This window comes from Cimex lectularius, unplaced genomic scaffold (assembly GCF_000648675.2).
Source record: "Cimex lectularius strain Harlan isolate CLEC.00 unplaced genomic scaffold, Clec_2.1 scaffold308, whole genome shotgun sequence".
Taxonomy (NCBI): Eukaryota; Metazoa; Arthropoda; class Insecta; order Hemiptera; family Cimicidae; genus Cimex; species Cimex lectularius.
The window spans coordinates 214,226-229,434 of NW_019392998.1; the positions used below are offsets into that span (position 1 = coordinate 214,226).

The window sequence follows — 15,209 nt, forward strand, 5'->3', positions numbered from 1 at the left end:
AAACTGCGAGTGCTAATAGGATTCCTAACAGGACACTGCAAGTTAAATGGACACATAAAGAAAATTGGAATAATCCAAGATGGCACACGCAGATTCTGCTAAGCGGCAGAAGAGTCACCAACACATCTACTAGCAAACCGCGGAGCTACAATAGTGCGCAGGAGGAAATGTTTGGGGATGTATAATGCGACCATACAAGAGCTTCAACCATTGAAACCGGGCCTATTAATCAAGTTTCTTGATGAAATAGGACTCACCGATGTGCTTTAGGCAGAGCACGGGGGGTACAATAGCTCTTAAAGGGCGCGGTATACTATACCCTGAAACTATATCTACATCTACCATTGAAGCAATGATTTTCCCGGGTCTTTTTGTTAACTTCTTGCACCATTGTGTGGTTGCTTTCGAAGTTGATGTGGCAGTTTCTTCCACCTCATTTCATAACCTATAAATAGGATTAAATATATTCTTGTTGTTTAGGTTTTTTCTCAGTTGGTAATGGCCCGTTTTTAAAACCTCCTTATCACCCAGACAAGATTAACGCTTAGTGTAATAAAAAAAGAGGCTACTTAAGGATGAAGCATTTTCTTGAGTAATATTTGTTTTGTTTTTAAATATAAGAAAATAGAAATCATTGCTGACTCTTTTTTTATTATAATACCATAGTAATTATATGGCAAATATAATATTTCATTGTTAGTTAGAGAAGGCAGGTAATTGCATCACGAAATTCCTAACCTATATTGAGGATATTTTGTCTTTAACCTTGCTATCATACGATTGAATGTTAACTATTGAAAATAAGTCAATAGTTTAGTGCGAGGAAAATCGCGACCTCCAGAAATAACAGGTTTATTGGGAAATACAATTATTCATAACCACCTTAATCGAAAGTAATTTATCTTGCAACACGGCACGACAGGTTTGTGAAGTCATTGTGAATCACGACTTCGTCAAGTCAAACGTTTTCGACATGGACTTTATTTTCAAAACTTCTAACAGACTCATCGTAGCTTTGTCCTGCGAGGGTCGGCTGAGAATCTTCACTCTCCAAAGGGTTTTACTTAAAATACTCGGATTCGAATGGTGGAAAGGTTTTTATCATTGATCTTATGATTATTAAAGAATTGATATCCTAATAAACTATCTTTTTTGAACTAGAAGATATATTTTTCTTTTATAATTTTAAAACTATACAGAGTGGCCGATGTTTTTTCTCCACCAACTTTTAATGATCGCAAATTCAAAACTAAATAAAATACAAATATTTCATGGTTTCTGATATTTAATTTGGTGAAAACTAATATATTTTGTTATCTAAATATTGAAGAATACACCAATCACCTTTATTTTACATGTGACCCTATTAATTCCACATTTTTAATAGTGTTTAGTCTCCTGAAAACATCAAAATTAATTTTTTTAAATAAAATCTTTCAACGTTTATTTTCAATTTTATGTGAGAAACAAAATTCGAATGAAAAAATTGTGTGTCTAAATTACCTGTCTTTTAAAGAAACTGCTCAAACGGGACAACTTCACTGGCTATACAAGCTGAAGCTCTGGTCATCCATGCTCTGTTTGTAGCAGTTCTAGGTTTAGGCAGAATAAGGTTATTGTTTTCAGATGGTCTACGGAAGTTAAGGGATCACGAAATAGTCCATCGGAGTAGGTCTGCTGATCGAGGTGGTCATTGCATTGAACATCGTGACAAGCGGGGACACACTTACCTGATGCTACCCAATGCAAATCCAAAGTCAATTTTTTCGTAAGACTGTATTACCCCCGTGCATATCTTCCCGATGCCACGCAACGCTACTCTACGCTACGACAATCCCGACTGTCCAGATTTTCGCCGAGTAGCATCGAGTACAGTAGAAGACAAAAGAACCAGACATTATTTTTATTTCAAACTACAATATATGTATTTTTTTTCTTTTTTTTTACTGGGGCTTCCGATATCTAGGTCATTTCAGCCCCCAACTATGTCTATATTCTATTTACCCTTTCAAACACTACATTCATACAAATAAATACATTCATACACATAAATATATCCATACAATACACTCATTCCGTTTGGTCGGTGGAGTACTTGATATTCCTTCACCGACCCCGAACACACACTCTTACGCTCTCATCGTTCGAGGGGTGATGATGACGTTATATTTCACCCTCCCCCCTCGCCATTCACGCTAATAAATACATGCACTCAGACAAAACATATAGACACACAACACATAAGACATACTATATACTATATAGCTATGTGTTATCGTCGTTATATTACAACATACTTATTTTAATATAAATCAAATTAAGCGAGATCAAAAATTCATTAGTTTTTATTTTAAAAAATTAATTTTTACGGTTGGGCAAAAAATCTATCAAAACACCGGAATAACTTTATTTAAAATAATTAAATTTTCCTAACAATTTATTACATGATGGTGCTTTAAACGCTTTAAATTTTCTCTAGTTTTATCAAGGTAAATTGTTATAACCCTCGCATTATGTGCCGGGACATCAAGAATCATGGACCAATGACTAGTTTTTGTGGGGGCTTGTGTAGTCAGTGATGATCCCCGTTTGAACAGTTTCTTTTTTTTATGTTTTCAGAAGACTAAACTCTATCAAAATGAAAATGTGGATAAAAGTAATAGTGTCCCATTTGAAGAAAAAAAAATTGATTGGTATATTCTAAAGAAAAAGGTTTTTTGGGAAAAATCAATCTGTGTTAGCCAAAGTAAAGTACATCATACGCCATAAAATATACGTTTTATTTGCCTTCATAAAAAGAAATTGGTAGAGAAGATAATGTCTGTAATCTGGAAATACATTTTTACTTATTTTGCTCAGTTATTTTTTTAACATTTGTCGATGTAAAATTCATTATTTATATCTGCATAATGTTGCCCTTGTCTTTTCAGAAGGCTTAAATTTTCCTCTCCCAGATTTCATGAAAAAGTGGGGATATCAGGCATTTTGGGTGATTTTAATGATTTGTGATATCGTACTGACCCTTAAAGCCAGTGTGTGGATGGCCATCGACAACGATTTAAAATACACAATTAAAATGAACGGGATAATTGTAATGATGCCTTTTGTAGGTTCCTTAATCAAAATATTTTACCTACGTTATATGCAGAAAGAAGTGAGTAACACTGTCACGGAAGATTTTTATTTTACTCGCTAATTTTGCATTTCAGTTTATTGAGCTGATAGAAACGTGTGAAAGCATCGGCCACCTGGACATGGAAGAAGAATCGATACAATCTGGTTTAAGGTTGAACTTTGTATACATTAACATGCTCCTTTCTACTGTAGGGATTTGGGCGATATTTTTCACCATCATAAACCATGAAATTCCAGTAGCGACAGATTTCCCATGGTCTCAGGACGTTGCCTTGGGCCAGTTTTTCAGTATACAAATCGAATGGATTGTTTTATAATCAAATTTTTATGTTAACAACATTTTGTCCTAGGCTTGATGATTGACTTCTACTGCGGCATCAATTGCTGTTTGGCCCATTCCTTACTTGACACTATATTTCCAGTATCTGCAATCGTTATCATAGCCCATTTGGCTACTCTGAGAAAAAAACTCGCCAAATTGGGTTGCAACAAATATCAAGATGAAGTTTTGTTAAACGAATCGATCGAACTGCACAACAAATTATTGAGGTAGTTCATGCTATTTAAAATAAATGAGAAATAAAATTTTAATAATTATTTATTAAAGTATGAGCGAACTCCTGCAGATCTGTTACAACGAGGTGTCAGTCGCCCAGTCTCTTTATTCCGTCATGCACTCCTGCGTCCTCATATTTGCCGTTGAACAAGTAATTTCTACGTTTATAATTTATTTCATTAAACTACAATTGATTTCTTAATACAATGAAAATTTTATCACCCTTAATTTGTGCAATTACTAGGCAAAATCCTTGTATAATAACTGTAACGAACTCCCATCTTGGAAAGCTTCTTTCATTCCATATAATTAAATCATGGTCCCACGACATCACTCAACCATTCATCAATGACCCAGTGTGGATTGCATCATTCCTTGAAGGGAAGGTATATATAGGATGCTTTCCTAGACGTGAGAAATTGAGTCTAGCATACAGGCTTTCTCTGGAAACCCTTTTTCCTTTCTTATTTTACCTCATCTCAAAATCCTATCTGGGAAGGGGCCTTTCAAGTGCGAATCGGAACATCCCCAACGCAGCATCCTTGATCCCACTCTTTTCCATATACACTTCAGTCATTCCTTTCAACCTTGATATCTAACTCCCCACATATACCCTTAAAACCGCTATCTTTTTCAGTAAAATAATAAATATCTCCTGTTCTGATGAGTCGATGAAGAAGTTTACCATCCGCTGTATCAATTCACTTCTAAGATACCATTTCATTCCTTTTCCTGAAATCAATGCAGTCTAATATTTGGGACTTTATATCAACAATTGGTTTACTTCCAAACACTACACCGAAAATAGAAGTGAAAATAATATTTGACAATGAGGTTCAAAAAGCGTTCTTTTTACAAACTGTCCAATGATTCCAATCAAGAATCCGTTCTACCATTGCCCAACGACCAGAGGTAGATAAAGAATGAAAGAATGATAAATGAAGACATGATTTTTCATAAATTTTCATTCCCTACACCCTTCCAAGACGGCTTAAGCATTAATGGTCTAACGATTTTCTTCCTATTAAGGAATGTGATGTGATACTGATTTATGTAGGGAGAGGGATACATAAAAATATTAAAGTCTTATTAGTCTGCTTAACGCTCATAACCTCAAGAACCTTCTCTTTTGTTTGGAACAATGTTTTCTTCATCCTTTTTCGTATCCTCCCCAATTTACAACACTATTCTCTCCCATGTCTACGTCGTCTGCTATTTCGGTATTTACATCGACAAAAGACTTCAATTTCACGCACTCGACCTGAAATAATAAGTCCAAAGAACAACATAACTTGGAAGTTAAAAAACGACTTGAAAAGAAATTGATACTCTAACTTAAAACAAACGCCTCTTCTGTGCGTGCGCAATAAAACTTTGGGGTTCAACCAAGGAATCCGATTTTCAGAGAATCCAGTCGTTCCATTCCAAAGTCCTACTAACTATTGCTCAAGCAACCTGCTTTATATGCAATCTTATTTTCCACACAGACTTCAAAATACAAAATACCACAAGTTGTCGGTACAGATGATTTCAAAAAGTATAACTTTCATCCCAAAACCTTCCCGAAAACCCTCTAAAACATAACTGAGAAGTTCACTAATTTCGTGGTCCGCTTGATCAATTAATATACTACAATTAATTAAGGTTTTTAGTTGAGATAATTTTTTTAAAAGTCAATGGCACGAGCGGGATTCGAACCCACGATCTTCGGTAGATACGCCGCTGCTCTACCATTTGAGCAATCGTGACCTCGATCCACTCGGACACCAACTTTCTATCTCAACCCCACCTTTTGAACTTTCTCTCCTTTTTGCCATTTTTCAATTAAATAAACCTTCACTAAAGCTCTCCGTGGCCATTTCATTTGTAGGCGAGAATACAATCCGATTACACGACATTTGAAAAAGCGCAAAAAGGAGGGAAAATTCAAAAGGTGGGTTTGAGATGGGAAGTTATTGTCCGAGTGGATCGAGGTCACGATAGCTCAAGTGGTAGAGCAGCGGCGTATCTAGCCGAAGATCGTGGGTTCGAATCCCGCTCGTGCCATTGACTTTCTTATCTCAACTAAAAACCTTAATTAATTGTAATATATTAATTGGTCAAGCGGACCACCAAATCGACGAAATTGAAATGTTCCATGGAAACAATAAAAGCATGTATTTTCGCAGCTTTGGAGAATGTCAATGCGCGGCACGACCTGATCAAATTTATTTTACGCATTTATCGTGACAGCTATAAAACACTCTTTTTCATACTCTGTAAATATCCTCTTGTGTTGTTTGTTCTAATGGAGGATTTTTAGTCTTTTTCACAAATAAGATTTTCCTCAATTTAAGTAACTTGTTTACTTACTTCTTGTGAATGTGGTTGATTAGTGTTAGCACTGAAAATTGTCGAAGCTGTAACATTGAAGTTGTATTCAGCTTAAAGTTCTTGCACGCTTTCAAATATTACAAGAGTTCTTTAGGAATGAGAAAGTTGTTATTGGAAATTTATTTTAAATAATTAATTTGTTTCCTGCCAAAAATCCTATTAGGCATATGTACATTAACTTTAGTTTCATTCACTAATTTCGTGGTCCGCTTGACCAATTAATATATTACAATTAATTAAGGTTTTTAGTTGAGATAAACAAATCAATGGCACGAGCGGGATTCGAATGGAAAAATGGCAAAAAGGAGGGAAAATTCAAAAGGTGTGGTTGAGATGGGAAGTTGGTATCCGAGTGGATCGAGGTCACGATAGCTCAAGTGGTAGAGCAGCGACGAATCTAGCCCAAGATCGTGGGTTCGAATCCCGCTCGTGCCATTGACTTTTTAATCTCAACTAAAAACCTTAATTAACTGAGAAACGTGAACAGTGGAATACAAAATTACAAAGTTTGTTTATATTGCTCTAGCACTGTTCTACATACTAATAATAAAAATAAAAGTACTTTAATCTGCAGGTTCCAAACAAATTCTCAGTATTGGTGAGTTCATTTCCTTTGCTGCTGTGCTCTTACGCACAACTGTGGATGTACTGCTCTTTTGGACAGATGATGACGGATGAGGTACATCTTCTGTATTTATTGTTTTAAACAACTACAACCCACCTTTTTTAGTTTGACAAGATATCTTTCGCTTTGTACAACAACCGATGGTACGCGTGTAGCATCTCTTCGAGGAAAGCTCTTGTGACTTTTGCACAAGCCTGTCAGAAAAAGGTGGGGCTCAAAGGCGTCGGCAACATCAACGCGTCTTACTCTAATTTTCTTCATGTGAGTAAACGTCGACATTATCAGTTCGATTAGATTTCATATATTTTATCTTTTTTCAGAAAATTCAAGATTCTGTCTCGTACTACTTGATTTTAAAAACAGTGACGAGTGAAAGCGATGGAGAAAAGAATTAGAAATGTCAATTAAATCATGTTGCACTTCAATTGCCAGTGATTATAGTAATAAAGATACTTGATATCAAGACAAAAATCACCCTGCTTTTGTATGTAATTCAATTTATTAACTAATTATTTACCCTTAACATCAAATAAATGCTTGTTAAAAACTAAGGAAGGCGAAAGAAATCCTAGAAGCGGATTATAACAATGAGAAACTTGGGATTGTCGGAGAATATTAATATTTAGTAGTGACAATGAGTCCTAGCCCCTCCTACATGAAACATTTGCGACAAAATCGATGAAGGCCATGAATTAACATGTGGTGGTAAAGCATTCGCATAAAATTGTGGCACTAGATAAATAGATAGATAGGTAGATAAACATAATTTTATTCATAAATAAGAACATATTTTAAATTTAATTGTTTGGAGATCGTGAGGTGCAGTCTGTGTGACGTAGGTTTTAGAAAAACCTTTTCTTTATCATGCCAACGTTTAGTAATGTGTGTTGGGTGATGTTTCATCAAATATGAATCTTTAACTTGATCCATTCGGAAATGGCTCTATTTTTTGACAGTTGAAATTTTAAAGAAGGGTTCCTGAACCTACCAATCTCGTTGGGCATACATATTATTGCATCATACGTGCTTTGCATAGAGCGTTAAAATTGACAAATTTCAAGTCTAGATTTTGATATTGTATCCCACTACAGGCAAAAGTGCAATGTATCTGTTTTGTTACGTTGTTACGTAGCCCAGGTTTGGTGGTTACACTGCGATACTATGCGATGCGTGTGAGTGTTTATTCGGCGTACGTTGCAAAAATATGTGTACCCAACGAGATAGGTAGGTTCAGAAACCCTTTCTTTAAATTTTAAGCTGCCAAAAAATAGAGCCATTTCCGAATGGATCAAGTTAAAAATTCATATTTGATGAAACATCACCCGACACACATTATTACTCAAATACCCTCAGACAAGCTACGTATGCGGGGTGACCGATTTTAATGAAATTTTTTTTAGTAGTAGTAGATCAAAAATATTAGAACCTTTCCGAACATTCATGCCACAGTGCCTTAGTAGCATTTTTTTGAAGTAATAAAGCATTTCATTTATTTTAATCATTATTCTCTGGTTTTGATGTTTATGTATTTCAGTGTCATTATAAATCACTCCGTTCAATTTTTACCCAATTTAAGAAAATGATATGCAGTATCGTATTACATAAGAAAGAGAGAGAGAGTGAGAGAGAGAGAGAAAGAGAGAGAGAGATTTTATTTGTAACAACCATGAATTAGATATTACAATTGTCGAAAAATACATATTAAGCATATCAAATTACAACGTTATAAAATTATATGCAGTGGTAAATAAATAAATGTTTTACAATAAATCAATGTAGGATAAAGCAATCTATATAAAACTTTCTAAAAATTCATCTGCACTATGGAAGGCATGTGTGACTAGATATTGATAAATTACTTTTCTTAGCTTGTTTTTATCTTAGTATTTTAATTTGTCAGGTATCGCATTATAATATTTCACCATCCAATATTTTGTGCGACTTTCAGTCTGTTACAAGTGGTGACAAGTTTTTTTACAAGATTAAGTTACATAGTTATGTGAGGTAGTTACACATCTAATTTTATAAAAGTTATTTATAACATAAGTGATACACTTTAGAATATTGATACAGGGGAGAGTCAAAAGTTTTAAATCAATAAAAGCTTGCCTACAGTCTTCTCTATATTTCAGTTTTGCAATAACCCTGATTGCTTTTCTCTGTGTAGCAAAAACTAACATAAGATTTAAAGGTATTTAAAAAGTTAGGAAAACGAATAGGCGCATTCAGTAAAGAATTCCAAACAAACATTTTTGCCAAAAAAAAAAAAAAAAACAATTTGGATTATTTTTAAACACCTATTAAAATCTTTAAACTAGAAATTTTATAGCAAAAAAAGATAATTTTTGGGCTTGATTTGAATGGGGTAATCAATCTATTTTTTTCCGATGTAGAATGTTCCATTTCAAAATTCATAACCCTTCTGGATGTTATTTACGTTCGAGTTATTACGACTTTATAACATAAATAACATATGTATTTGCAAACAGCACGCATGGAAAAATGGAGCTGAATATACGGCATGAAAATGGGTAAACATTCCTAAGAAGAATCCAATAATTTCAGTCTAAAATCCTGAAAATTCTTTCCCAAGCTCCCTACACCCTTCCAACCTTACTATATATATTAATAAAGACGTTTCGATCCCAGTAGTCCTCAGAACTTCCATTATATCATGGATTTTTCTAGTTCAACACCTTTCAATTCGTACTTCTCTACATTATTCCAACACGCCTAAAGCACAATGCTATGGCGATCTTCATACCATGAGGAATATGACAGGGAATTGTGAAAAGAAGTGCATAAAACTTAAAGTATTAATTTGTCTGCTCTTCTGTAGTGGCCTCCAGCAACCAGCAGAACCATTTCTTCTAATTGGAATAATGCTTAAAATAGCAGGATCAGACTCAGCGATACCAAATCTCAGCAAATAACAATTCGATTATGCTTTTCTTCACCAACAACCAATTTTTGCCCCGATCAAATTCAACACCTCGTATACCGTTCAATTCCCTCATAAAAAATCAAGATGGATAAAGCAACTTAATCTTGCAATCACTGTCAATAATCAATGTCGTTATGTATTTGGGAATTCATATTGTCAAAAGACATCCTTGGAACCCCAACATTCGACGCGAAAGGATAGAATTGAACAGACGAGAACAAATATTTAAAAGATGACTTGAATACAGATCAGAGCTCTCATTAAAAAGCAAACGCCTTATATAACTAACTCAAGTGCTAGTACTAGAATAGTCAAATATAATTATTTTTAGTCAGCTTTTATACATTTAAGCCATATACATCGTTATTCTATAAATGTTTCTTATTTGTGCTTATCAAGAAAAAAATTTGTAATATTCATCTTTTTTGACAATGTTGAGGAACATGAAAGCATATTGGAGTACATACTTTTTGTTTGCTTATGTAATTCGATGTTTTTCTTCAAAATGTTTGAGTTTTATGTTTAAACCAAGTGAAAGACTGTTATTTGTTTTTAAAAACAAATTATTTACCGTATTAATGTGTTTTGTTTAACTTTTGTTTCGAAACAATGGGTTTGGGTGTGTCACATCGATCACCTTGTGAAAGAAAGGAGGGTTAAATAAAACGTTCTAGTGTGTTTGTGTTGATTTAATTATTACTCGGTTATTACTCCTCTCTTATAACGGAATAAAATCAAAAATTTCTTGATGAAGGCTGATAGACGAGAGAACGGAGCTTTCGAACGGTTGTAAGAATCTAGCATTTAGATAGAACATATATTCTTTATGATTTTTTCAGTACATGGGCAATAACGACTTTTACCAAAAAACATGTATACAAATCTTTAAACAGCATTTTTTATTGATATTTATATATACCTCTATATTGAATGAGGTGTTAAATAAAAAAAAAATGGTGTTAGTAATTTCAAATAAGGTAAAAGAAGAATGGAAAAACCGCTGGGCTCGGAAAAATAGGAATAACCCTGTCAAACTGTGGCAGGTTAAGAAAGACGCCGGTCCCTTGTTCACGGAAAATGGGTCAAAAAGGGAAAAGGTCATACTGATAAGACTACGCATAGGTCATACAAGAATTACGCACGGGCACCTTCTAGCAGGAAAGCGACCTCATAGGTGCCCATTATGCAAGTATAGCGTGACAGTCGAGCACCTTTTCAATTGTAGAAGGCTCGACGTTTATAGGCAATATTTTGGAATATCATCCGACCTGTGCGTAGTCTTGGGGCCCGGCAGCGGGCACAAATCGCTGTACCGGTACCTCAGGGCTATAGGGATTTTCAAATGTATATAGTTTATGTATGTTTGCGCTGTGTTTGTGTTGTGTCTGAAGTGTTTGTGTCGTGTTTGTGTGGTGTTTATGTTTATACACTAGGATGAATGTAATTTATTTGCGTGAATGGAAGGGGTTATTTACCCCGCCCCGAGGAATATCGAGTACTCTAGGGTGAGTGTGTGATGTCTGGGGAGTAAAAGTAAGATATTAGCGCGAATGGAGTGGGTTCGGCCCCGCCCCGAGGAATATCGAGTCCTCTGGGGGATTGAATGTGACCAGACTTTTATGTTAGTATTGTATGTTGTTTATATTTTACTCTGTTGGAATGAATGTAATTTAAGCATGAAAGGAAGGGGTTATCTACCCCGCCTCGAGGAATATCGAGTACTCTGGGGTGAGTGTGTGACGTCTGGAGAGTAAAAGTAAGTTATTAGCGCGAATGGAGTGGGTTCAACCCCGCCCCGAGGAATATCGAGTACTCTGGGGGAGTGAATGTGACCAGACTTCTATGTTTGTGGCGATATATATGTTATGTATTGTATGTTGTGTATCTATTCTTAAATTGACAACCTGAGGTACTAACAAGAGGCTAGCTTTTTAAAATAACGACGTAATATACAAGTAAAAGCAGAGAGTCAGTAACCAGATTGAGATGCTCAAATGGCTGCAGTTCAATATAAAATACGCGAGAAAGACAAGAAATAGAAGGAATACACGCGGAGGGCCGGCGATGACCTCAGCTGTTTGTCGGCCCATAAACCTTCCACTTTGTATTGGTTGAAATGAAAAATCGAGTGGGATTCGAACCCGCGGCCTTTATTTAAACCAAGACATTTCATACGAAGAATAATTAATTGAAAGAAGTAATTTGGTCAATCGACCACTAAATATAATGGATTTAATTTCATTAATGTTTAATACATAATTGAGATATGTGAAATTGTTCTTCGGATATATCCACCCATTCATACAACTATCAGCCTGCTTATCTTCAAATCCTTCAATCAATATATCAGTATATGCTTACGATAGACCCTATTGGTAGTACTTGCAATTTGTTCCTCTAGCTGATAATAAGTCCAATTTTCTAACTAAAAAATTTTTGTATCTATGAATCGATCCAGAAATATACTAGTTCTGGAAATGGATTTGATAGAAACTTTGATTTAAATAAAATACTTTATTAATCAACTTTATAAATATTGGTTTTTCATAAATTTCAGGATAAGTTAAAATTAAATAAAAATGGGCGTATTGGTGTTGTTTAGCCTTCGGGCCAAACGGATTTTTCGATCCAGTCCAAGTAGTAAGAGACCCTCGTGTAAATTCCAGGCATGTTGGGCAAGCCGCAACTTTTTCCGAAAGAAGTGATTCCTATCTGCCTTTTTAAGCATTCTCCTGGCACCTCGATCATGAGAGGGCCGCCTGAATCGCCCTGTAAAAATACAAACAATGAGAAATTTTTATACACATAAATATATTTTTTAAGATAAATTTTGGCCTTTATTTACCGTACAAGCGTCCTTTCCACCGTCCTTCTCCCCTGCACAGACCTGTGACAAAGGGTCGATCCCCCTTGGCGTTCTTTGAGCGCCCACTTCTCCGTAAAGTCTCTTGCATTCCGTCCCGTTGACTAAACTTATTGAAACTTCTTGAAGTGTTTCACTGAACAATCCGGCTAAAAAATTCATGGTTTAGTGTTTGGTAAAACCAAATCAGCATGAAAAATAGTAAATGGGATAGGAACATTGAACGCTCCGTTGTGGTACCCCAACTTAGATTGGTGAAATTTTGAGCAGTAGTTACCCTATCTCATTCAGGGGTCATATAAATAAAGTTTTGACGGTCAACGTAGATTTCGGTCCTAAATATTAAATTGTGTAGGCGTAGTCCTAAATATCTAATGTGAGAAGATGCCGTTAGCTCTTTGTTGGCAATGAATCTTAAAGGACATGTCTTTCAAAGAAAATGCACACTGGGAACTTTTTGCCTAAATCAGTGTTCTGCATTACATTTTGCACCAGTTTTTGATAAACCCAATGTATTCATATGATGCTTTGGGGTTTTGTAAGAAAATCAGCAGTATAAATGGAAAACAGGATGAGAACAAAAATGCTCCCTTGTGGTATCCCGGCTTGTATCGGTCTAACACTTGATTAATTGTTACTAAACTCACTCTGAAACATCGGTCAGTTAAAATGTACAATCACAATTCTATTTAAAAGTTAGAGGATGTCTAGGTGTCAGACTATCTAAAGGTACATACAGGAACACAACCATGTGGAAGGTATGCTCTACAAACTAAGAAACCAAATTACAAAACATGAATGATTTTATCAATCAATGGATGTTAGACGTTTTAAAGACTCTTTCGTGGATTGTAGATATCACAGAAAGAAAGCTGATGGGTCTATAGAAGGATATATGGTTGGGTCATTTGTTAAATTAGTATACGGGGAATAACGACAAAAGACTTTCTAAAAAGAAAACTCTTTTCTTTGCTTTATTTTTTAATTGTGTTTTTCCGTCTTTAGTTGTATAAAATTAGGTATGTTTATTCTTTACATAACTTTACATAATAAACCTCATTTTAAATACGTAAAGTAAAGGTATACTCCAATAAAAATCCAATTAGTGAAATTAAACTTTGTTATTGCAAAAATGCTGATTGAAATATTTAATTAACTCTTTAATATTGAACGCTGCTGAAAATAAAATGGAACTATAATTGAATTAAATTTTATTAAGTTCATTATTATTTATTGGGATATTGTTTCTGCGCTAATCCTGCATAGCTAGATGTATTACTAAATATTTAGATTAATATTGAATTAATGGAAAATCAATTTATGTTTTTGAAATTTTTCATACCGAATTCTACAGTCCCGAAGCCGGTCACGATCCCCTTTTTGGCTGGTATTTCTGTCTCTGTGTGGAGACAGACAGGAAGGACATACTCTGTGAAATCGACATCCCTGTCGAGCTTGTAAATAGCTATGTCATTGTAGACTGTTTCGGAATTGTAATCAGGATGGATAATCCATTCGATAATGAGCCTGTCCTGCGGCTGGGCGTCGTCCTTATTAGTGGACAGGTCCAGTTCTCCTAGCCTTGCCCATTTCGGTTTACCTCTGGTCAAATAGAAATGTAATACTTATTTATATTCTTAACAATAACAATGCAATCTTGACGTAAAAATGCATTTTCAAAATGACTTACAGTTTGGTCGTGGAACAATGTGCGGCGGATAAAATGTGACGTTCGGAAATAAGACTTCCTCCGCATTTCCATTGTACTTCCTTCATATTTTCTCCGAAGCCTATTAGAGCCTAAAAAATCAAATTGAATATAGTACAAGTTGTAGATTTTGATTATTCCACATGCGATGAGTTTTCAAAAATCAAAATTATCAATAAATCTCAAGCTTCGTTATGCGTTTATTGCCATGCATTGACACTTCTTTAAGAAAAAACCTTCTTTTCCGTCGAAAATCAACGGTCGAGGAGTTCTCGTCCGGATGTGATAGATGTTAGTGTGTGTTTTACATTCCATTCCATTCTCAGATCATATCACATAAAAGCCATTCTCTACATAGTGACAAATTTTCATGCGTTTTATATGTATTGTAACTGTAACTCCAATTCGTCGAAACATGGGCTGAAATGTCCTCATGACACTGTTATCCAGCATCTTTCTCTCACACATAATCTTTCAATTCCTTTCTCTCTCTAATAGTCTCTCTCTCTCTCTCTCTCTCTCTCTCTCTCTCTCTCTCTCTCTCTTTCTCTCTCCTCCTAATTATACCCCGAGTTCTATTATATACGTCTCTCTCTTTCTCACTCTCGTACTAATTCTTTCTTTTTCACTACCTCTTCCTACAGGCTATAGAAGATTCTCTCTCTTTCACACTTTATTTCATACATTCCTTTTCTTTACCTATTTCACATTGTGTGCCCATCCTCGCTGTGCTGGTATGAAATGATGCAAACCAAGCTTGGTAAGGATAAAAACTTTGAGTTTATAAAAATTAATAAAACCCATAATTGTTTTTTCAAGAAAAATGCTACATTTAGACGACTATTATTATCATAAGATGTTTCAAACTTTATTCATGGTTGCTAATTTTTGCGAAAATCTAGTCTCAGAAATGTTTAAAACCGTGGAGAACAATGATTGAAAACAGAGATATTTGTTTTTAAAGAATACATTTAATATTAAATAACTATGTCATCTGTGATAATT

The 15,209-nt window shown here is 35.0% G+C and overlaps 2 protein-coding genes across 8 annotated transcripts in view; one reads left to right on the plus strand and one right to left on the minus strand.

The window, feature by feature from the left end:
• The first annotated feature begins 958 nt into the window (after positions 1-958).
• Positions 959-7,131, plus strand: LOC106674048 (odorant receptor 85b-like). The gene is made up of 8 exons (XM_014406487.2): positions 959-1,094; positions 2,931-3,154; positions 3,210-3,423; positions 3,486-3,684; positions 3,743-3,842; positions 6,639-6,743; positions 6,795-6,950; positions 7,010-7,131. Exons 1-8 carry the CDS (start codon positions 974-976, stop codon positions 7,082-7,084), a joined length of 1,194 nt encoding a protein of 397 aa, XP_014261973.1. The 5' UTR covers positions 959-973; the 3' UTR covers positions 7,085-7,131.
• Positions 7,132-12,143: 5,012 nt separating this feature from the next.
• LOC106674149 (venom protease-like) overlaps positions 12,144-15,209 on the minus strand; it is a 30,444-nt gene continuing 27,378 nt past the window's right edge. For all 7 annotated transcript variants that reach the window (XM_014406703.2, XM_014406701.2, XM_014406704.2 and 4 more), the window contains 4 exons: positions 14,187-14,296; positions 13,839-14,098; positions 12,479-12,645; positions 12,144-12,402 (listed from right to left, as the gene is read on the minus strand). In XM_014406703.2, coding sequence (XP_014262189.1) covers positions 12,232-12,402; positions 12,479-12,645; positions 13,839-14,098; positions 14,187-14,296 — 708 coding nt within the window. In that variant the 3' untranslated portion in view covers positions 12,144-12,231. The remainder of the gene's footprint in view (positions 12,403-12,478; positions 12,646-13,838; positions 14,099-14,186; positions 14,297-15,209) is intronic.

Excerpts from the sequence above, each read along its gene's own strand:
- LOC106674048 (XM_014406487.2), top strand. The coding sequence starts at position 974 with ATGGACTTTATTTTCAAAACTTCTAACAGACTCATCGTAGCTTTGTCC. Across the intron at positions 3,685-3,742 it reads CTGCACAACAAATTATTGAG|TATGAGCGAACTCCTGCAGA; the intron begins GTAGTTCATGCT and ends TATTTATTAAAG. Across the intron at positions 6,951-7,009 it reads CTTACTCTAATTTTCTTCAT|AAAATTCAAGATTCTGTCTC; the intron begins GTGAGTAAACGT and ends ATCTTTTTTCAG.